The 22939-nt window shown below is 46.5% G+C and overlaps 1 protein-coding gene across 1 annotated transcript in view; it reads right to left on the reverse strand.

Annotated features, from left to right (window-relative positions):
* MROH1 (maestro heat like repeat family member 1) overlaps window positions 1–22939 on the reverse strand; it is a 1237492-nt gene that overhangs the window by 370489 nt on the left and 844064 nt on the right. The window contains exon 27 of the mRNA XM_069221041.1: window positions 14207–14302. Coding sequence (XP_069077142.1) covers window positions 14207–14302 — 96 coding nt within the window. The remainder of the gene's footprint in view (window positions 1–14206; window positions 14303–22939) is intronic.

A 22939-nucleotide genomic window follows, 5' to 3' on the forward strand; every position in this document is an offset into this window, starting at 1 on the left:
GGGACAGTCACAAGAAGAAGAGGCAACCCCCACAGGCAACCCACTGGCAGCAGGCACAGGGGTCGCAGTGAGGCCCACTCAGCACACCTGGAGAAGGGTCCCACGTCTCTGGAGCAGCAGTCAAGAAGTAGTACTGGAGGCAGGAGCAACACGGAGTCTGAAGATCATTTGGAGGAGGAGCAAGTGAGCCTTGGTAGCTGCAAGAGTCACAGTGCACAGGGGTACTATCCTGCAAGAAGAGGGAAGGGCTTATTGTCTCTTGAGTTGGACAGCTGGTAAAGAGGACAAGGAACCGGAGGACAGCAGATGCAGGATCCACAAAGTTCCGGAGGACAGCAGATCCACGCAGGTCGTCGTTATTGTAGTTGGTGCCTGCAGATTCAGGGGAGTGACTCCTTCACTCCAAGGGAGAATACTTCTTACTTCTTGTGCAGACTCTAGGGACCCTCCCCCCAGAGTGCATGGAATCATACAACCAATACTGGCAATAGTATTGGGGTATGATTCCGACATGTTTAATACCAAACATACCCAGGTTCGGCGTTACCATAATGTAGATGGAGATAGGTAGTCCAGTACATGGGTAAAATGGCTTCTGCTCACTTCCGAAGTCCAGTGCAATGTAGCTGGAGTTCGTAGGGGCACCTCTGCTCATGTAGGGGTGCCCTCACACACAGGGACCTGCATCCTACGCTCTGGGCTGTGGGGCCTACCATAGGGGTGAATTGGTGAAGTCACCTGTAGTGAAAGGGTGCATGCAACTTTTCACGCAGGCTACAATGGCAGGCCTGCAGACGCATTTTGCATGAGCTCCCATGGGTGGCACAATACATGCTGCAGCCCATAGGGAACCCCTGGTGCCCTAATGCCCTGGGTACCTAAGTACCATATACTAGGAACTTACAGTATGTCAATTTTGGGGGGTGCTAAGTCCTAGGCAATCAGATTTAGAGAGAAAGAGCACAATCACGGGGCACCAGTATGCCACTTGTGGGGTGTGCAAAGTCCTAGGCAATCAGATTTAGAGGGAAAGAGCACACTCACAGGGGTACTTGTAGACCAAGAAGGTCAGCAGTGCAGCACTGGAGATGAAGAGGAGTCCCAGCAGTGAGGTAAGTGATGTCCCACATGGGCAGTCGGGATGCAGTCAGCAAACAAGCCTTGGCAAATGCAAAAGAGAGAGAAGAAGTTTGCAAAGCTGAAGAGGACCAGCAAGGTCCAGGGGACTCGACCCAAAGACGGGAGTCCGGAGTGACCCTCAGCAGCTGGGAGAGTCACAAGGGGAGGCAGCCCCTACAGGCAACCCACTGGCAGCAGGCACAGAAGTCGCAGTGAGGTCCACTCAGCACACCTGGAGGAGCGTCCATGTCACTGGAGCAGCAGGCAGGAGACTGCATTGCAGTTAGAAGTGCTGGATGCCGGGGCTACACGGAGCCTGAAGATCCCTTGGAGGAGGAGCATACAAGCCATGGTAGCTCCAAGAGTCACAGTGCTGTCTTGCAAGGAGACGCAAGGGCCTACCGTCTCCCAAGTTGGTCAGCTGGTGGAGAGGACCAAGGGGACCACTCCAGACCACCACCTGTGATGCAGGATCCACGCAGTTCAGGAGGAGAGCAGATCCCCCGCAGCCTGTTGTCATTGCAGTTGGTGCCTGCAGATGCAGGGGAGCGACTCCTTCACTCCTAGGGAGATTCTTTCTTACTTCTTGTGCAGACTGAAGACTTGCTGTCTTCACAGGATGCACAGCCGGGGAAATGTTGAAGTTGCTGGAAGGAGCCGGTGAAACAATGTTGAAGGATCCCAGTGAAAACAGTCAAAGCATCTTGACAGCAGGCACAAAGAGGGGGTAACCATGCCAAAAAGAGGGTACTTTCCTACAATCTGCAAAATCCAAACAAAGTACATTTGATACATATGTCTGTTACTTACGACTATACTCACCTGCAACAAAGACCTTTTTTTGTCCTAGTAATAAAGTAAGTAAATATATTTTGGGTATATAAAAGTAATTGGCTTGGAATTAGCAATTGAGTGTGTGCCTCATTTCTTGACTGTGTATGTACAACAAATGCTTTGCACTACCCTCTGATAAGCCTAACTGCTCAATCACACTACCACAAAAGAGAGCATTAGTATTATCTACTTTAGCTTCTGTTAATTCTCCTGGGAACCCTTAGACTCTGTGCACACTATAACTCATTTTGGTATAGTCTATACACAGCCAGCTTCCTACAAGTAAGTTGTTCATCTCATATTGACTTCTAGCTGCAGATTTGTTACCTTTGAATAGATACCCAAGCCATACCATCCTGGCAATAGGCTGCAGACAACGTTTGTTACACTAGGAAGTCTAATCAGTGATATTTTGGAAACGTGTGCAGTGATACCAACATTGCTGCTTGACAAATGTCCATGATTGAAACACTGCGTCCTAGTGCCATGGTCACAGCTTTACCCTGGGTGGAATGGGCCCTCCAGCTCCTGGGAGGCTGCTCTTGGCCAGTGCATGGCAGATTTTCATACAAAGACCCTGGACGAAATGCTTCATTTCTGCAATGTCTGACCTTTCTTTGGTCCCACATATCCCATAAAGAGTTGGTCATCCACCACCTGGAGCTCTTTTGTGCAATCAAGGGAGAACGACAACGCTCTTTTTGGGTCCAGCCGATGGAGTTGTTCCTCTTCCTTATAGAGTTGGGGGAGCAACGAAGGTGGGCAGGGTGATAGTCTGTCCCAAATAAAATGAGGTCACCACCTTTGAGAGGAACGAGGCACAGGTGCTCAGCACCACTATCAGGAAACACTGAGATATGGAGGCTTGAAAGACAAAGCCTGGAGCTCATTCACCCCTCTGGGCAGATGTTATTGTCACTAGAAAAGCTGTCTTGATGGTAAGCAGGTGGAGAGGACAATTGTGTAAGGGCTTAAAGGGAGCACACATGAGGTACGTGAGTATCAGGTTCAGATGCCACTGAGGCATACGAATGGCAAAGAAGGAACCATATGTACAAGCTCTTTAAGAAACCTATATACAACAGGGGACTTAAGTAAAGAGGGTTGGTCAGGCAGCTGCAGAAAAGAGGACAGAGCAGACAGATAGCCTTTAAGAGTGCCCAGGGCAGAGCCCTACTGGGTAAGGTAAAGGATGAAAAAAAGATTATTAGAGAGAAAAGCAGAAAGAGGATGTACAGGCCTCTCTGTACAATTTTTTACAAATCTGTCAACAGCAGGTATATACCATTTTGGTGAAGAAACGCCTGGCTACCAGAATAACATTAAGGCTTCGGGAGGAATGTCAAAGGCCATCAACGGTCGCCAGTATAAATACGGCAATATTTGTTCCGGCGGTGAAGATAGTGGGTCAATTTGCCGCTGATGACACCAGACACAAAATTGTTTCCATTTGCAAGAGTAAGCGTTATTAGTGCTATCCGTTCTAGCTCTGGACAAAATGTCCCTACATCCCTGTGGGATTTTCAGATGTGCAAACGCCCTTTGCCCAGGAGCCATGCTGACAATCGCATTGAGTGAGGATCCGGGTGCGATACTTGACCTTTGTTCATTGTTAGTAGTTGTGGAGATGATTTCAGTGGAATGTGAGGCTTGATTGATAGAAGAAGCAGCTCCGCAAACCAGTGTTGATGAGGCCAGTAGGGAGCTATCAATATCAGGGTGCACGGCTCTGCCTTCATCTTCGTGAGGACTCTGGGGATTAATGGAATTGGAGCAAAGGCATAAGCAAAGATGTCTGACCAAACTATGGAAAATGGATTTCCCAGAAGATCCCTTTTGGTGATGCCAGCTTGCGAAGTACTGGCATTTGGCGTTCTACTTGTTGGCAAACAGGTCTATTGTTGGCGTTCCCCACTGGGAAAAGATGTAGTCCACTATGGGCTGGTCCAGCTCCCACTCATGGCAGCTCGATCTTTGCCTGCTGAGCGAGTCCGCTATATTGTTCTCTATTCCCGGCAAATGCACAGCTGTGAGTGTTCGCCTTGCTGCGAGGCCCAATTCCAAATTCTTTGGGCTTCCTTGGAGAGGGTGAGAGATCTCGTGCCTCCTTGTTTGTTGAGGTAATACATCATAGTGGTGTTGTCTGTTCTTATTACTACGTCTGATCCTGCTATTTTTGGGAGAAAAGCCTGCAAAGCGAGATACACTGCTCTGAGCTCAAGCAGATTGATGTGCATCACTCAACTCTAGTGGCCACTTGCCACTTACTTGAAGATCCTGCAATACGGCTCCCCAGCCCTCCAGAGATGCATCCGTAGTGATGGTCCACGGAGCTGGACGATGTAAAAAGGAAAGGCCGATGGACAGATGATGCTTTTGAGACCACCATGTCAGGGCTTTGGTTATTGCTGGGGTTATGACTATTCGATCTTCGAAGCTTCCCGAAACCTGGAGCCATTGACGGTTGAGTTGCTCCTGTAACGGAGGCATTTTTAGTCTGCAGAGAGGAACCAGAGGTATGCATGATGACATCATGCCCAACTGGGATTTGAACAGGTGGACAGAAACGCAGCTTCTTCCCTGTATTGACTTTGCTAGTGTCAGTAACTTTTGTTGCCTCTCTACTGTGGGACACGCCATGGTGGATTGCGTGTCCAGGTTTGCCCCTAAAAAAGTGATACTGCGTGCTGGCAGAGGTTTGGACTTCTCCCAGTTGATGGTGAGGCCTAAACTGCTTAGTAAGGAAACGCACCTTCTTGTTGATCTGCATGCTTCTGCGTAGGTGCTTGCTTTTATCCAATCGTCGAGATATGGAAACATTTGGTGTTACCTCCTCCTGGGGAAGGCTGCGATTGGCGCTAGGCATTTGGCGAATATTCTGGGAGCTGATTTTGGGCCAAAGGGGAGGACACAAAATTGAAAATGGCTTCCGGCTACAATGAATCTCAGGTATTGTCTGTGGGAAGGGTGGATGGGAATGTGGAAATATGTGTCTCTTAGATCTAGCGTAGACATGAAATCTCCCTGGTTCACACGCAGGAGGACATCCTGAAGGCTGATCATGCAGACCAATTGCTTTTTCAAGTAGATGTTTAGTTCCCGTAGGTCGAGATCGATAAAGAACCTGGAGCAAAACCCTTTTCCTCGCTGTGAGCAAGGTACCTTCTTTATGGCTCCTTTGAGGAGCATCTTGTTGATCTCTTTCTTGAGTTTTTCTGAATACCTTGAAGGAGTCCTGCGAGGAGGATTGGAGGGAGGTAGTTGGATAAACTCCAGAGTGTGGCCCTGTTTCACTAATTGGAGGACCCACTTGTCTGATCTGATGACTTACCATTGCCTGAGGAAGAGGGATATCCTTCCGCCTAGAACTAGAGGAGGAGAATTGGGTGTAGCCGGCGCCTCAGATATACCAGGCTGTACGAGCCGAGTCTTCAGCAGGGCGAGTTGATCGCCCCTTATTGCCAGATCTACCATAAGCTGCTTGCGGTGGCTGCCTTTGTGGGTAATATTGACAGAACTGTTGAAAAGAGGAAGGATAGGTGGAATATCTATCCTCTATATGAAGGTTGGCCATGTCCTCTAGCTCGAAAGGAAGGCTTTTGAAACTGGAGAGTCCCTAATGATCTTGCCGTATCAGTGTCAGATTTGATAAGATTGTAAAGCCTTGTCGATATGTTTACTGAATAATGCCTGGCCATAGAAAGGTCAATCTAAAATCTTATTCTGTACCTCAGGGCAGAATGATGTAGCCTTTAGCCAACCTTGTCCCTAAGATCAGCCGCACCTGCGAGCTGTCGAAATGCAGTCGTGGCTATGTTATTGCACAGTCTATGAGTTCCGCTGACATGCGCTGACCTTCTTGCAACGTCTTCTTTGCCTCTGATCTTCCGTCCTCCGGCAACTGGTCAATATTTGGGGCAATGTCTGCCCATAGCTGTCTGTCGAACCTGGCTAACACCGCTAGTGAGTTAGCAGCTCTTATCACTAGGCTAGCCATCGAGGCAAACCTCTTCCCAATATTGTCTAGTCGTCTACCTTCTTTGTCTGGGGGTGCAGAAATCGGAGCAGACGGATTCTTGGACTTCCTTTGTGCCGCCTGAGCCACCACTGAGTCCGGATGAGGATGACCAATTAGACATGCCGGTGCATCCTCTGGTACTTTGTATTTTTTTGTCCAAACGAGGCAGCACTGCTGTGACAGTAGCAGGATTGTGCATCACTTCTAGGCCTTCTTCCCATAAGTAACTAACCAGCGGAATAGAGTGCACGGATTCTTGAAACGGCTCTTTAAAATCATAAAGAAAACAATTGGTTTGTTTTGACGGCATTGGCAAAGCGAAACGCTTAGCTGCTTTTTCAAGGAGATTATAGAATCCTCTGATGTCGTCTGGTGGGGACTCCACCTTTGATTGGGAAGGAGAAGGAGCAAGAATGATGTATTCATCCCACTCGGAATGAGTGTCAAGGAGCTCCCCTTCTTCGTGATCACCTTCTGACATGTCAGTGTCCTGAGGTAGAGTCATATCCGGCGTAGCCACATTTGTAAGAGGCAAATAAACCGGTCTCTGACGTGCAGTGGTAACCCCGGAGACGGGCGATGGAGGAGGTTGCGTCCCTTGAGGAGGAAAACGCCTGCTGTAATCAGCCAGCATTGCTCGGAGGTCAGATAGTAAGGAGGATGGAATTGATATTGTTGGCCTCCTCCATAACATTGAGGGTCATAAGATTCATCAAATTCATCTTCGTCCTTATATTTTATGTTTAACTGTGATGGGCTATGGGCTGTCCCAAATGGTCCCTCGTCGTCAGAGTCTTCATCTCCCTCTAACAAATGCACTGAAATGAGAGAGGTCACCTTACTAGGCGAGGTGTGCTTTGGGGTAAGTTTTTAATGTGTTTTATGATGTTTTTCCCCCGTCGACGATGTGGCAGACATAGGCTTCGTCGACGGGGGTGTCGTCGATTACTAACCCATGGACATTTTGACTGATGACAGCTTCACCGAAGAGTCTACCGTTGATGATGGTAAAGCCGATACCGTCATAACCGCCGTCAATGATGAGGTGTAGACGTTCGTCGACGATGTCGTCGTCAGAACTGTCGTCGACGATGGAAGGGTGCAAGTCGTCGTTGGTGGTGAAAAAACACTCACCGACGGTCTCGTCGACGATGAGTCCGTCGTCGACTGTGCCTTTTTTGTAAAAGTAGAGGAAGGTCTCTTGAAAGTCACAGATGGAGGTACAGAGGATGACTTTTTATGCCTCTCAGAACTGCTGGCATGACCTCTCTCCCCTTTTCTGGAAGATTTTTGAGGTGAAGTAGATGGGCTGCGGCCCTTGTAAGACCCTGAGGCAGTCTTTTTGTGGGCTTTTTTCGATAGATAGGAGGGAGATCTTGTGTCTGATCTCGCCCTTTTTGATGACTTTTTAGATAATGAAGAGTCATCACTATCAGTCAGAGACTGGATTTTCTCTGTATTTAAGTTTTTGCAGCCAAATCAATAATCTGCCTTCTCTATCCTTAAGAGTCTTACAGGAAAAGGTACGACAAACCTTACAGTCCTTGGCTGAGTGGTCTGGATAGAAGCATTATATACAATCCTGATGAGGGTCTTCAGAATGTAGTCTCTTCTTACAAGTTTTACAGTTTCTGAATAAACCCTTCTTCTCTTTAACAGACATGTTGAAGGTGTTATCTCAGTCAGTTCAAAGAAGTTCTTCGCAGAGAAAAATAATTTGAAGCTAATCCAAAAGGTGTGAAGAAAGAGCAGAGCTCTGAGGAGGCTCCCTAGCACGACGTGCAGAATAAAATCTGAGGTGCTGGAGCTTCTCTCAGGAGGATTTTAGAGGGTGGTGTTGTCTGATTGGTGGATGCTCAAGTTTGGTCCTTTTCCTAAAATGACTCTGATAGACTGTTAAATTGACGAGGCCTAGGGCCCTTTTGTTAATATATTTCAACACTACTTGTGTAATTTGTACCGGGGGCTCCCATCTCGACGACAGGGAATGATTCAAGCATGTGAATCTATGAAAGTTCCAATACTGGAGTAAGCCATTTTACCCTCCCCCCTGGGCTATTTAGGGACTCGATTGTGGTTGGGTTCCAGGATTCAGCGTCCAAGACTCCACCAGGACTCCTCTCCATTGACCTATTCTGCTCCTGGCCACCGGAACCGCTGCTGGACTTCACAGGAACCAAACAAGCCTGCAACTCCAAAGATGACCTCGACTTGCAACATTTCTCCTGCTCCTTCCAGCAATTGCAACATTTAGTCGTCAGTGAATCTTGTAGGGTGGGCAAGACTTCAGCTGCACCAAAGTAGCAAGAATGAATCTCCCTTAGAGTGAAGGAGTCACTCCGCTGCATCCACAGGCACCTAAGGCAACAGCGACCAGCTGCTGGGATCTGCTCTCTGCAGGAACTGCGTGGATCCTCCAAAACAGGTAGTGATTCTGAGTGGTCCTCTTGTTCCCACCTGCCCAACTTGGGAGATGGTGAGCTCTTGCCTCTCCTTGCAGGACAGAACCCCTGTGCACAGCGACTCTTCAAGCAACCAAGCCTTGTTGACCCCTGCTCTGAGGGATTTTCAGGCTCCAAGTGGCCCCGGCCTACAGCACTCCATCCTTGCAAGGACAGTCTCTCATCTGCTGCTCCAGCAACGTGGGACGCCTCTCCAAGTGTGCTGAATGGGCCCCACTTCAACTTACTGAGCCTGCTGACAGTGGGGGTTACGATTGCTTCTCCTAGCTCTCCCGACTGCTGAGGGTCAGCCAGGAATCACTTTCAAGGGTTAAGCTTCCTGGACCTTGCTGGTCCTCTTCTTCTCTGCGAATCCTCTTCTGCCCAGATTTGCGCTTGCCAAGGCTTGTTGACGGTCCTCCTGACCACTGACCCGACTGTGACCAGTGTAGGACAGCTTCTGCATGACTTAAGGAACTCCTCTTCAGCTCCTAGGCTCCACATTTGGCCTTCATCATCCACCATCAACTCAGATCTTCATCCACAGAAGGGTGTCCCTAGACACTCCTGCAGGGACTGGACTCTGTCCCCTTCTCTTGCAGGTCCTTTTGTACCAGAATCCACTGTTGGGTTCCACTGGACTGGTCCTGTTCTTGCAGATTTCCTTTTCCAAGTCCCCTTGTTAGTCTTTGGGAAGACTAGGTAACTTACCTCTGCTCTCCTGGTCGCTGGGGGTCATCCAAGTACCCACCTTTTGGGGTCCCTGGTTCTCCCAGCTCCCTTCTAAATATTACACATCCTTGGGTGGAGGAACCTAACTTTGCATTCCACTATTTTAGTATCTGGTTTGGCCCCCTACAGGGCCATAGCTATTTTCTGCTATTTCTTGCCAATACTTGTTGTTTTTCTATGCTAATTCCTAAAACAGTGTGCATATACAGTGTGTACTTACTTTTAGCTGGGGGGCTGCCTAGGAGTAATCTAATTCAGTGTTACTGCAATAAAGTAATTTTATTTTTGCAACACTGTGGTTCTTTTTATGTGTGATAAGTTACTGTGTGACTACTGTGGTATTGCAAGTGCTTTACACTCCTCCTAGATACATCTTGGCTGCTCATCACAGATACCACTTGAGAGCCCTGGCTTCCTAGACACTATCAATAACTAATAGGGGTTACTTGAACCTGGCAAAGAGCATAGGTATCCCCCGTACTCCAGGACAGATTCATACATGCCAGAGACCAGAGTCCTCATCTTCACCTCTCACCGATGGCCACGCCATCCCCAGAGTGATGAATCTGTCACTACTGTTAGGTTTAGTTCGGGAAGGGAGAGGAGTATGCCTTTGACCCAATCACAGTTTGTGAGCCACCACTGCAGGTCTTTTGCAGTTCCCTCCGAGATCTGGACCATGTGGGAGAGATGTCCCAGATGATGCGCCCAAAGGAACTATAGGTCGTACTGCAGAGCCTGCATATGCCATCTGTCATCATTCACTAGCAAGATGCAGGAGGCTATGGGGCCCAGAAGACTCAGTCAGTCTCACTGATTCCCAGGATAGAGGCTGAAACTACAATATCATAACCTGAGAATCCTGGACTCACTGTTCGGGAAGATAGGCCCGAAACTGCACTGTGTCCAAAACAGCAGCAACAAAAGGGAGCATCTGAGAGGGAGTCAGGTGGGACTTCAGCACATTTACAGTGAACCCCAGCGAATGCAGGAGGTTTGCTGTTGTCTGGAGGTGGGAGATGACAGCCTTGGGCGAGCCTGCCTTGAACAGCCAGTCGTTGAGTTAGGGGAAGACAAACTCCTAGCCTGCGCAGGGGAGCTGTGATCACTGCCATCACCTTGGTGAACACCTAAGGGGTGCTGGTAAGCCCACAGGGGAGCACTGTGAACTGAAAGTGCTGATGGCCTACCTTGAACTGCAGGTAACACCTGTGGGCAAGGCAGGATTGGGAAGTAAAAATACGCATCCTGCAATCCAACGCTACCAGCCAGTCTACTTGGTCTAGGGAAGACACGACTTGAGCCAAAGTGAGCTTCTTGAATTTCAACTCCTTGATTAAGAGATTGACGGACCATAGGTCTAGAATAGGGAGAAGGCCCTTCTTTCTGGGTATCAGAAAGTTGCGAGAATAACAACCACTACCTACTTCTGACAACAGAACCCTTTGTATGGCTCCTTTGACCAACAGAGTTTTAACTTTTTCTTGTAGCAAAGTCATGTGATTCTAAACCAGCCGTTCGGGTCAGTGGTACTAGGAGAGAAAAGGATTGGAAAGGCAGGGAGTAGCCCTTCTGAATGATCTGCAAGACCCATGTGTCCGATGTAACGGACTGACAGTGGAGGAGATGATGTTGAATTCTCCCTCCAACTGGACAACCATGGTCCTTCAAAACCAAACTAGGAGGGTTTGGAGGTTGCAGCTGCCGGGGGAAGACATTATGCCCACGTCTTCGCATAGTTCGGGGAGCTTGCACAGGACTGTGGCTGGCGCAGGGGCACACCCCATCCATGGCCACGAAAGTGGTGAAAGGCAGAATGGGAACGGGGACCGTCAAGAATCCCAAGGACTTGGCCATAACCTGAGAGTGTTTAAAGCGCTCCAGAGCAGAGTCCACCTACCTGCCAAACAAGCGAGTTCCATTGAAGGGCATGTCCATAAGGTTTGCCTGGACATTCCCCGAAAAGCCAGATGTGTCAGCCAGGTTTGGCACCATGAGGCCACCATCGACTAAGCCGATGTGCCCAGCAAGTCAGTCGTATCCAAGACACACTTGATGATGAAATTTGCTGCATCTCTCCCATCTTTCAGTGCTTGGGAGAGGACAGCCCAGGCCTCCTACGGGACCTGTGGCAGCACTTAAGCAACCGTATCCTAAAGGGTATGGTAATAACACCACAAAAAGCATGAGGTGTACACTGACCTCAGTGCCAGGCTGATGGAAGAAAACATCTTCCCAAGTTGGTCGATCCTCTTGGATTCTCTGACTGGGAGCAGAAGGAAATGCACCATGGGGCTTTGAGGCTTGGACTACCAAACTCTCAGGCGTGGGGTGTTGGCTGAGGAAACTAGGTTAACCCAGGGCAGGGAAATGGCGGTAGGCAATTGTCTTGTTTACAGAAGCCCCTGTGCTGGGTTTGGACAAGGTTCTCAGCAGGACGTTAGTAGTTCATAAAAGGGCAAAAGGGGTTCAGAAGAGGAAGCCCCAGGCACTTCTGTGATGTTAGTTTTGACAGCCACTGAGGGCAGGTCGAGGCCCACGACCTCTGCTGCTTTCCATACCACCATTGCATAAGAACCTCCCTCCTCCGTAGCCACAGTAGGAGGAGAAAGCATAACAGAATCTGGAGATGTGTCCAGTGTACCTGCCACTCCTAATTCCTCATACCAGTCCAATGATTTTTCTAACTGGTGTTCTAAATGGTCCTGTGACCCACTCTATTCTTCCTCCCAAGCCTGGCTGTTGAAAACAATGCTCAGGCAATTATCTGACCCGTGTGCTCTGCTGGTGCTGGAATCAGCATCGTACGGCACAGTTCCGATTCCAGATTGTCGGAAATTAGAATGGGGCTGGCACTGCTGGTGCCTGGAGCACTGGCATTGGGATCAGTGCCGGAGAAGGTCGCATGGGTGCACCCGAGCCGATCTAGATTTGGATCCATGAGATCCCATCAGAGTTGAGGCAGGAGTCTTTGGCGCGGAACCTGATGGGATCTCCTCCTGCTCCATGGGGCCCTAAGGCACTCCAGAGGGGTCAGCTCAGTCAAACGCGCAGAGCTTGGCTTTGTAAAATTATTTTATCTGAGCGGGGGTCGCTCCAGCTCCCGGATACAGAGGGGGGGGAGGCGCGGAGACAGACCTGGCAACGGCTCCACAGAACCGTGCCTGGAACACCAATAGTCCTCACTTGTAACGTCGACCGACAGAAGAGGTAAAGTAAAAGTCCGCTTTGACTTTTTCTTCATTTTGTGCCTCTTCCCCGAGTATCAGGAAAAGTACTTGGGGCTCCTGGAGTGGTCCTGCGACCTTCTCCTCAACGGGAATGTGACCGGGACGTCCTAGGAGTTGCGCTTGATGGACTGTCGGGCCGCAAGCAGCTTTAGAGACAGTCCTCAAAGCCTTCCGCACCATGGCCCAGCAGTCCTAGCACAACTTCGATCTACCATAGGCAGTTAAGTTGAGGGTCTGTAACCGACATGTCATGGTGATAGGCACCACACTGTTTGAACCCTACCTTTCTGGATGACATCCCTTCAACACACGTTCAAAAATATTCAACAAAATGCTAAAAAAAAAAAAGCCTGTCAAAAAACGACAGCAGTGTAGCACTCTCCAGATCAGTGCTAACTGCCGTGGAAAGAAAAAAACTGACCTACACGCACCTGGGTGCCACTTATAAGTGACCACGACGTCACATCCCGTGGCAACGACGCAGACGCCACGCAGAACCAAACAGAGCCACCTGACGGCATGCGTAGGGATATGCTTATGCAAATTTTTCTGACCCAGTCTACGCCTTGGGGAAATTCAAAGGCAAGGAAACTGCAGTTAGAAGTCTCTATCAAATATAAAGGAACTGATGTCAGGGTGCATAAGTGGTGCCTATATTTGTCGGCACACATCACATCTGGCTCAGAACGACTCCGGAGTGCAAGGGTACTGCTCAAGGTTGTCCCGATTCCGTCTGACGCCAGGAGCAGTATTCAAAAAGAGAAGAATCTGCTGTTGGAAGACTATCAGAAACCATTCCTTTCATAATGCTAGTTTGTTCCCAGACTCAGCTTCTGAATCAACTCTTCCTAGAAAGAAAATATTTAATGAAATTTTACAATATGTCTACATATGACAACCCTGCCTAGCAGTCTTAATCGCTTTGTTAAACTAGATGCACTGCTCAGTATGGTGTCTTATAGCGAGGATTGCTTGCCATTACTCAAACACAGCTCCTTTATAGTCAACCTGTTTATGACAACAATGAGGTGACATTGCACTCCTTCAGCTTTATCCTCATCATGAGTGTCTCCTTAGATGATGAAACAGGGCACGCCTGCGTTTGTTTCATTACTGCCGACACTATGGTTTATTAAGGTACAGAATGTTGTAAAAACTACTGCCTCTCTCTTCAAGATACAATTACTATGGAAAGGGAATAATACTGCTTGAATATAATAATCTGTTTAGGATTGGCTAAGAGCCACTTTTATGGTGTCATATACTCAATTACATTTACCCTGACAGCCCAGACAGGGAGGAAGCCGAATCAGGTAAAACTTAAATCCTGTGATCTTTGAGGAAGTCTTGAGGAAGTCTGTGATACATTCATTATCTAAACTATCTGCGTGGAGGACATGAAATACAAGTGCCCTGGAAGAATAAATGAATTGGATATATTTCATTTGTTTTTTTAAACCTTAGAAGAAAGATTAATTGAATATGCAGAAGGTATTTTCTATTTTGCCTCTATGGTTGGTATCCTTTCGTTGACTTACCTTTTCACAGTTAAAGTGTAGTTGCCATTTTAAAGTGATTGCATTAACGGTAGAACCAAACATATCAAGCAGGCACACACGTTTCTCTATCAGCTCTCTGCTTTATCCTGAGGCAAGGATTAGATTATGATTCATCAGATTCCACAACCCCTCAGCATTAGATATCAGGGATCTTCTTGTAAACCGATAAGGAAGGCAGTTGGCAAACCAGACACACTTACTGAAATGCACAACTACCAATGAAACATGTATTTGTTGTTCATGAATTGGATGCTTTCTCGGATAGATACAGACCAGAAACATTTCTTGGAGCCCGTTCGGAGTCAGGTTCCACAGCATGATGCTCTTCAACAATTCTTTCAAGGCATCAATGGTGTCGTGAATCAGGACCTGTCACAATCACAAATGCACAGGATTAGTGGAGGTGTAGCGCAATGCTACTTTACCATCAGTTTTGTTATAAAAAAAAACGAGACAGTGAGACATGCACAAGGCTAGAGAAAGCAGATTCATTCAAGTTCAGGCATATCAAGTTGATGCTATCAGGGTTTAATTTGTAATAGCCAATTAAACATTTTTTAAGTACAGAGATTTGGTGAAGAAGCTGTGAGTGGCATTGCCAAATTCAGTGGCTGCCAAAACATAAGGGTGCCTAGTCTTGCTTTCACCTCACTGCTCTTTGTTCCCCTGCTCTAAACATCAACACTCTATCTAGGCTCTCCCTTCACCATTTTATTATTTTTCTCTTCTGCCTCCTCCATCCTTTTCAGCCTTTGTCTCTTATGCGGATTTAAAACCTGGCGATGCAAATTTAAGACATGATGCCCAAAATCTCTAAATACAAGCACATATTAAACACCAAGCACAATCCTCAACAGTAATACTCAATCATAATAACAGTGCTGAGGAGAAGACAAATGTTACTTACTTTTTTATACAGTTCTACGGCATTTGTCTCTTTAATAGGCTCACATGCTTTGAACATTTTCCATTGTCAGGACTGATGTAGGAATGAGTGTTACAAGTGTTGCTAGACAAGGCAGGCATTATCTGCCCTTACTAATTAGGAAGACCCAGTAGTCTAAGACACTCTCTTGCCATTTCTGATGACACACTTGATTTTCAAGAGACACTTCTTGAATAAACCCCTAAAAGGAATCAGAGTGATTTTGTATCCAATGGTGCGGAAGAGGAAGTGGGAACCTAACTGTTAACCTCTGCCTGATTACCAACCCTCAAAGGGCAAAAAAATCTATTGGTGAGTCTGAGGTTGTCTTCCAAACTAGTGACAAAACTGCCAACAGGAGGAAGGCCCAATGCATTGATAGTGTCACTGCTCACATTTGCCTTACAGCCAAGCATGTGCTGCCTGTCAAAAGGCGTGCCAATGAACTATGCATCATCATTCAAAATGTTTGCTAATGAGTCCCATAAAGAATGAGAGAAACATCCAAGAACACAGGATGTGTTCACAAAGCGTAGAGCAGAAATCGTGGAGGAATAATATGCCTGCGACAAACGTCTAGACTCTCTATAAGGTGGAACATGTGGAAGAGACTCCATATCATGGAAAGCTAAAGCGGCCTGTGCCACCAAACCTTGATGAGTAGGATGTCTTATTTGACAGAATGAATCAGCAGGGGATGGTCACTGCCTATGGGATATAGCCTGGTCAACAGGGGCCCCTGTATCAGGCTTAACCCAAGCTCCCAACAAGACATCATGTAGTGTTTCGCTGTAAGGAAGCACTTGTCGTGTTGACGCTCATTGTACTAAGGAGACTGCTAGATTTGGGCAGCAGCACCACTGGGCTATGGGTAACTGAGTCCAGTTCCACACCGTGTGACAACTGTCTGCCTTACCCTTCCGGGCAGCTAGCAGTAGCTGGAAGTGGCAGTCATTTGGTGCAACCATGTGCATGACATTCTGATTTCTCAGGGAAAATAGTTGTTTAACAGATCTCCTTCTTTTCTCTCAGTCACATTCGTCTCAAACATGCTAAGACAAACAGAAGAAGAAATTGGTTCAATATATTTTATTGAATCAACTTTGTTCTAGATAAAATGGCATGTACTGCAATCATTAGGATAATAAAGCACAACAATAGCAATGCGGTGACAAAAAGTGACACATAAGAAAAGTCCCACCATAGTGTCAGAATGCTAAGTGTTGGAATTCCTACCTACGCCACTAAGGTACTACTAGAGCACAGCAGTGTCAGCCCTAATCCGCCCTTTAGGATCTCTAGGTAGAGACCATCCCTCATACCTAAATATGGTAGTAGTGCAGAGGGCTGTTGGTCTACTCAGAGTTCTCTCCCATGTAGGCAGAAAAGACATCAAGTCTCAGCAGACAGCTGCAGTGAAGCAACAGTACGCAAGAGCAATTTCTGGCTGGAACTCTCCCTCTAACATATAGAGGGCAGAGGGATGTTTTATTATAAACAGCTGGTGTTCTAAGAAAACTGCTCTAACGTAAGAACCTGTATGTTTCTCATGAAGTGGCAAAGATTGTAGTTTTCCACTTTGTACTGACAACAATATTGAATACAGCCTTGAGCGGAGTACAGAATCAGAATGAAAACAGTTTGTAAGCTAAAAGTGTATGAGATAAAAGAAGTAAAACCTTACTGCAGAATGAAGCTTCTCAGAAAATAAAATAAATAAAATAAATTGTTATTAGGTTAAAGGACACACGCTGCCGGCCTATGGCTAAAATACCATGCTCATAAAAGCTTACTAAAATAACCCCACAACACACTGGTTCAATCCCAGTATGACTTTGATGGAGGACATCAATCAGGGGGTCTGAAAAGAGCTCTTTCGCACTCTCTTTAGCATGTCTGCAAAGGAGTAGCGCGTCTCCGTAGCAAGTCCAGAGGGTGAATGTAGGCCTGAGGCTGGAGAAGAATCCAAGCCACTAGCCATTGCTAGGTCAGTTAACCAGCTCTCGCCTCTGTAAGAGTCCGACTCCTCTACTGCCTGGCCACCATGTTCCTCAGTAGGACCAACATGAAAGAATTCTTGTTGAGGAAGGCCAGGGATGACATGCATGACTGGCGCTGTCCCCACGTCAAGAAGAAGATTCTGCAACATCGATTACGACTTCAGATGGAGAGAGGGATTCGCTTTGATCAGCACCGCCAGGGGAGTCGCCGGAGTCAGCTGATCAGACACCCACACCGAAGGGCTGTCACAGTTTCGTCAACTGATGCCAAAGGCCTAACTGAAGGAAAGGTCGAACCTGCTGGCGTAGATACAATCTAGGCACTTCAATTTCCTTGGGACCAAAAGGTGCTCCAGAAGGAAGCTTTTGACTAAAGATAGTAGTATAATATTCACGCATCTCGTCTAGAGTCGTCCTGTCTCCTGGAAAGGGAGACGTGGGGCAGACTTAGACCTCGTCTCCACAACCGAGGAATGACAGAAGGTTGTATGCGGTGAATTCTGCAACTTCGATTGCATGCAAGACTTACCTTTGGAGGTTGATGGAGAATAGCATCCATGAGAAGGACTCCTTAAATGGCTCAGTGAACGGACGGAGTCTGAAAAGGAGAACTCATTTGATGGGAAGACCAAGATGACTCAGACATCTGCGCCGCTAGAAGCTTCATGTGACGCTCTTGTAGACCTTTCGGCCGAAGTTGCTAACAGGAGCCGCATTTGTTGCTGTCATGGTGCTTGCCCAGGCACCACTTGCAAATCAAACGGGGGTCCGTAGCTGACATTTGGAGTCCACATGTTTCACAGGGCTTAAACCCCAAAGACACAGAAAGCACACTGTTTAATATGACAAAAACATTGGGAGAAGGCCAAAACATGATCTGACCAACCGTTAGCGCATCTGTGTTGCAAGCTCAGAAAAGAAGGAATTGATGTTGGCACAGGAGTTATATGGACTCTGCTGACGTCACATCTGGTGGAAGGCTCTAGAGATAAGGTACCTGGGGCCTGAAGCGGCTTGGGGAGCTGGGCTGCGCTAAGTTGTACGCAGGGACTTGCCAGAGACAGGTCCGGCATCAAAACACAAGTCATGCACGGCTACCTGCAAAAAAAGGGAGGGGGGATGGGTGTGTGTGTGTGTGTGTGTGTGTGTGTGTGTAGTTGGGGGGTGAGGGGGTTGGCTTTACGGATGGTGCTAAATATTTTCGTTAAAAAAAAATAAAAAAAACTAGAAATTCACTAACTACAGTTATAATTTGGTGAGAATCTCAGTGACAATGTAACATGTTTAAACTCAGAAACATTGAAATTCACCAGTTACAGCTATCTCAAATAACCAGAACTCGCCCCTAAGGTAAATATAACTTGTGCTGTTGCCATGAACTGCTAATTACCCTACGTATTACAACACTCATACTATCTTCTATGACATCATTGACAAGATCACTGCAACATTTGCAATCACATTATTGATGCGAAAACTGTGCATGGTGGGTGCCCGAGTTATAGTTATCTTAGGGCACGAGTTATGGTTACTTGAGATAAGTAGAACAGGTACATTTTTGTGTATTTTAAGTTTAAAGTGTTACACTGTCACTGAAATACTCACCTAACTAATGTTACTTCAGCCTTTGGTTGTTTTCAGTGAGTATGCATTGCAGAGTACCCCCTGCCATATATTATAAGGATATTGCAAGTCACAGAGGAGTTGCTTTATAAGGTTATGGAACTACCAGGTGACTTGCAATATCCTTATCATGTATGGCAGGGTGTACTTTAACCCATATAATACACAGTCATACCATCACCTTTCCAAGCCACTTAAAACCTTGATGCATTGCTCTTTCACAAAGAATCAGCATGTTTGCAAACATGAAGTATACAAATAGAATCTCTAGTGCAAAATTAAGCACATCAAACACCTGTTGGATATCTATTGCAAAGAGATATTAGAAACAGTTCATTACAGTCCGCTTTAAAAAAAAAAAAAAAAGTTGAGGTAACTCAGAATACGTAGAAACATGCAGAAAGATTTTAACTTTCTATAATTATCTAAGGAATGCAAAAATAATCATGTTCTTTCAGCTAGTCACTTTAAAATAGAAAAATTGAGCTGAAGAAAAGCAATGTTTCATTTTTGTTGCTTTAAACAGCTATTCTGTGACCTGTCCTGATCCGCCTATCACCTCAGCGGATGACTCTGAAGGCATTGTGACATTAGAACTCGACTGCAATAACTTATTACAGTCGAGTTATGACATCTTCTCTTTATAATCAGCGACTGAATGCATCACTAGTTATCGATTACAAAGAAACTAGAGCCATGCATTTACACAGGGATTGTAGAATCCCATATATTGTAGATGCTTTCAAGACTGTGCAAAAGAAACTGTAATCTTTGTGTTTTTTTTTGTTTTTAACAAAGTGGTTTTAATCTTGAGTACGTACAGCAATTACATTCACATTTTTCAGTGCACCAGAGAAAATGCTTAGAATCTCCTTAAATATTCGGTATTGCAACATAACTTGGAACAGTCCATAGTTATACCTGCTTTATCAATTTGAGTGCATGGAGGAGATTTAAAAACTTCAGGGAAAGGAAGTTTGGAACACCATAAGGGTTCCTTCTAGAGGGGACAGGGAAGACTGAGCAACGTCACAAGACGCCAGAAGTGGTGATCTCAGATAGCATTTCCTCACAGATGCCATACACCGAAGTTCCTATGCAGTGTTCAGAACCGGGAAACTCAGTACTAAATAACAAAATAATAAATAATTGGTACATGATACCTGACAAAATGTAAAAAAACAAAACAAAAAAAACCAGTGAAGGTGACGTACCTTGGAGGGAATGAAGGCTACAGGTAAATAAAATGCATGTATGAAAGTCCTGTCCATTCCTTCTATCATATTTTAGGGAAGTGCCTACCCATATGATTAACACTTTGAGTTACCGGATACCAAATGACCCATCTGTACTGTGGGTCACTGCAGTCAGTGTTAAATCCCCTCCCTGGGTTACTCCCCCAACGGTGGGACCCAGATTTGTCTGCAAGACATTAGAAACCATTTGCAAGTCTTCTCTGCAAGACATTTTTGCAAGACACTTCTGCAACCTGGACACCAGAACCCCTGCTGTTCGTCGCCGGAAGCAGAAGCAAGACTGTAACCAGTAGGAGGGGTCCTACTGCAACTTTGTTTCCAAGTTCTGCAAAGACTTCTGCAACTCTGTGGCCTAGCATCCTCTTAGGAAAGCAAGAAAGATTCTCACTTGGAGTTAAGGAGTTGCTCCCATGCATTTGAGGGCACCTCAACAATGACGACCAGATTGTGGATCCTGCTGTCCCATTGACTCTTCAAGATTCTGTGACTCAGATGGTGGTTCTGTGACTCTCCAGAGGTCTGACCTATCTTCCTTGCAACTGGGAAGTTTGTGGTCCCTCGCTGGAGCTGCTTGCCTGGAAGCCCTGAGCACCGCATCTGCTTCTCGCTGCAAAGGCTTCTTGGCTTTTCAATCCAAAGATGACCTAGCTCCAAGAAGCCTTGGCCTTCAGCACTCTCCAGCTCCAAGAACGACATCCTCTCTGCAACTCCTGCGATGTGGGCATCCTTCTTTGTTGTGCTGCTGAGGCCTACCTGTGACTCGCTGTGCCTGCTGCCAGAGGGTCCTGCTGGGGGGCTCCAACGATTCCTGCTTGCTCTCCTGCTTTCTAAGGGCTGGCCCTGACCTACCTGTCAAGGTGGGGTCACCTGGACCTTGCTGGTGCTAACAAATCCTGCAAACTCCGTACGTTTCTTTGCATTTGCCAAGGCCCGTGGTCCCACTGACACCTCTACAATTCAACATCCGGTGTGGGGCATCTCATGGATGACTCCTGGAATCCTCCTGCATCACCTGGATTTCGCAGCTGCATTTCTTTCCTTTAGGAACAATCACCACGAAGGATGGGCATTGCCCTCCTGTGCCTCCTGGGCACCTCTGGGTGGTCTAGACTCTGCCTCCTCTCTCCTTAGGTCCTCTTCTTCTGGAATCCACGCCTGGGTTTCACCAACCTGGTCCGCAGAAAATGCAGGTTTTAAATAAAAGATATGAATTGTTGAAATCATTGCATAGTGAGGAGAAGTGTAACAAAAGTAACCAACAGATCCTTCAGAGACTTTTTTCCGGGAAGGCAAGGGTCTTACTTACCCCTTTGGGATCATTGTTATTTTACTTTAACTACCCAGGTTCAAGGGTTACAGGTTTTGCCTTTTATTTCTAATTATTACTTTTAGAAAGTGGGCATTTTCTTGTGTAACCATTCTGTGCCTCTGCCTGACTGCTGAATACACGTCTGGGTCAGACTGACAGTTGGGCTGTTTTTGAATTTACTCTAGAAATTCACACAAAGGGAGTTAAAGTATGTTCTGCATATCCTGATGAGTTTTCCTGGGCTAGAGCGGGAGGGAGGAGCTGACACCTGCACTTGAAAGGGCTGTGCCTGCCCTCACACAATACAGTCTCCAAACCCCTAGAGTGTATCGGTGGCAGGGCAAGGAAGAGGCAGGGTTTTGTGCACGACAAAGACTTTTCTTTGAAGTTTGCCTTCTTCAAAGGCAGAAATTAGTATAAATATTGAACGGCTGACCCCACAACTTTAGAACACATCTGGACTGAGGACATTCTGCCAGGAAGAAGAGGAGAATGCTGTAGGAGGAACTGGCACTCTGCGTGTGCCTGTGCCTTTGCTGTGCTAGCCTGCTGCTTCTATCCTGGGAGTGAAATGACTGGACTGTACTTTCTACATGCTGCGTTCCAAGGTTATTCCAGGGTTTGAACTGAGCTTGCCTCCTGTTGTAAAGTCTCAGGGACAACAAAGACTTCATCTGCCACTGCCTGGGCTCTTCTGCTGGGAGCCCTGACTTGCTAAGTGGTGCCAAATCCAGTCCCTGGGCCCTTAGAAGTGAAAGCTGGTGACCCGAGTGAAGATCCATGCACAGAGGCCGTTGCAGAAGAAAAAAAATCGATACAGCGCCTGAATGCGGCTGAAAAATCGACACAGCAACTGTGAAATCGACACATCGCCTGCTTCAGCGTGTCTCCATCATTGCTGTGCGTCTAGGTTTTCCACACAGCATCTCTGGGCATCATTTCTCTTCAAAGACGCTGCTACGCAACCAGGAATCCTAGTGGGACAAGAATCCAAGCATCGCCTGTCCAGCATGAAAATAATTGACGCATCGCTTGCTTTTCCAAAGCATCACCTCCTTCGTGGCATGCATCATCTTTGTTTTTGATGCATCCAAGGTACTTTGTGTTATAAGGATACAACCACCATTTTCTCCGGATTAAGACTCTTTTAAATCTTTAAAAAGTGATATCTCTACTTGTGTATGTCGGATTTTTGTTGTTTTCATCCTGTTTGATTTAGATAAATATTGGCTATTTTTCTAAACTGGTGTGAAGTCCTTTCGTGTGTTTTCACTGAGTTACTGTGTGTGTTTGAACAAATACTTTACACATTGCCTCTGAGATAAGCATGACTGTGCCAAGCTAACAAGGGGATACGAAGGGGTTATCTGAGCTGTTTAGCTCCCTTACCCTGACTAGAGTGAGGATCCCTACTTGGACAGGCTGTAAAATGACTGCCAATTAGAGACCCCATTTCTCACAAATGATATGAAAACATGCAAGGACCTTGGGAATTACTCGAACATTAGAACAGAAAATTACCTTATCCTCTGTGAAATGGAGGTAAGGCTCTTATTGTGTAAGTATTCAGACTCTTCCACTGGCAGTGACAGCCAACAGGTAAGCAATTTCCCATTAAAGGTACTTGATATGGGCTTTGTGGACTAGCTCAAACGGACTTGTCACTAGCTGGGACAATACTGTGCTGAGTTTGCATTTCCTTGGTTGATTGCCAGCTGCAGGGAAAGCTCCAAAGAGATCTTTCTGAAATTCTTTACATTAGCTTTTGTAACCACAAGGGTTGTTTGTTTGGAGACTTTATATTGATATGGCAGCAGGGATAACTTTATGGATGGATCTTTCTGTCCAGAGTTGAGAAACGTTATAGCCCTTTTGAAAAATATACACAGAAAC

The sequence above is a fragment of the Pleurodeles waltl genome, chromosome 2_2 (assembly GCF_031143425.1).
Source record: "Pleurodeles waltl isolate 20211129_DDA chromosome 2_2, aPleWal1.hap1.20221129, whole genome shotgun sequence".
In the NCBI taxonomy this organism is placed as follows: domain Eukaryota; kingdom Metazoa; phylum Chordata; class Amphibia; order Caudata; family Salamandridae; genus Pleurodeles; species Pleurodeles waltl.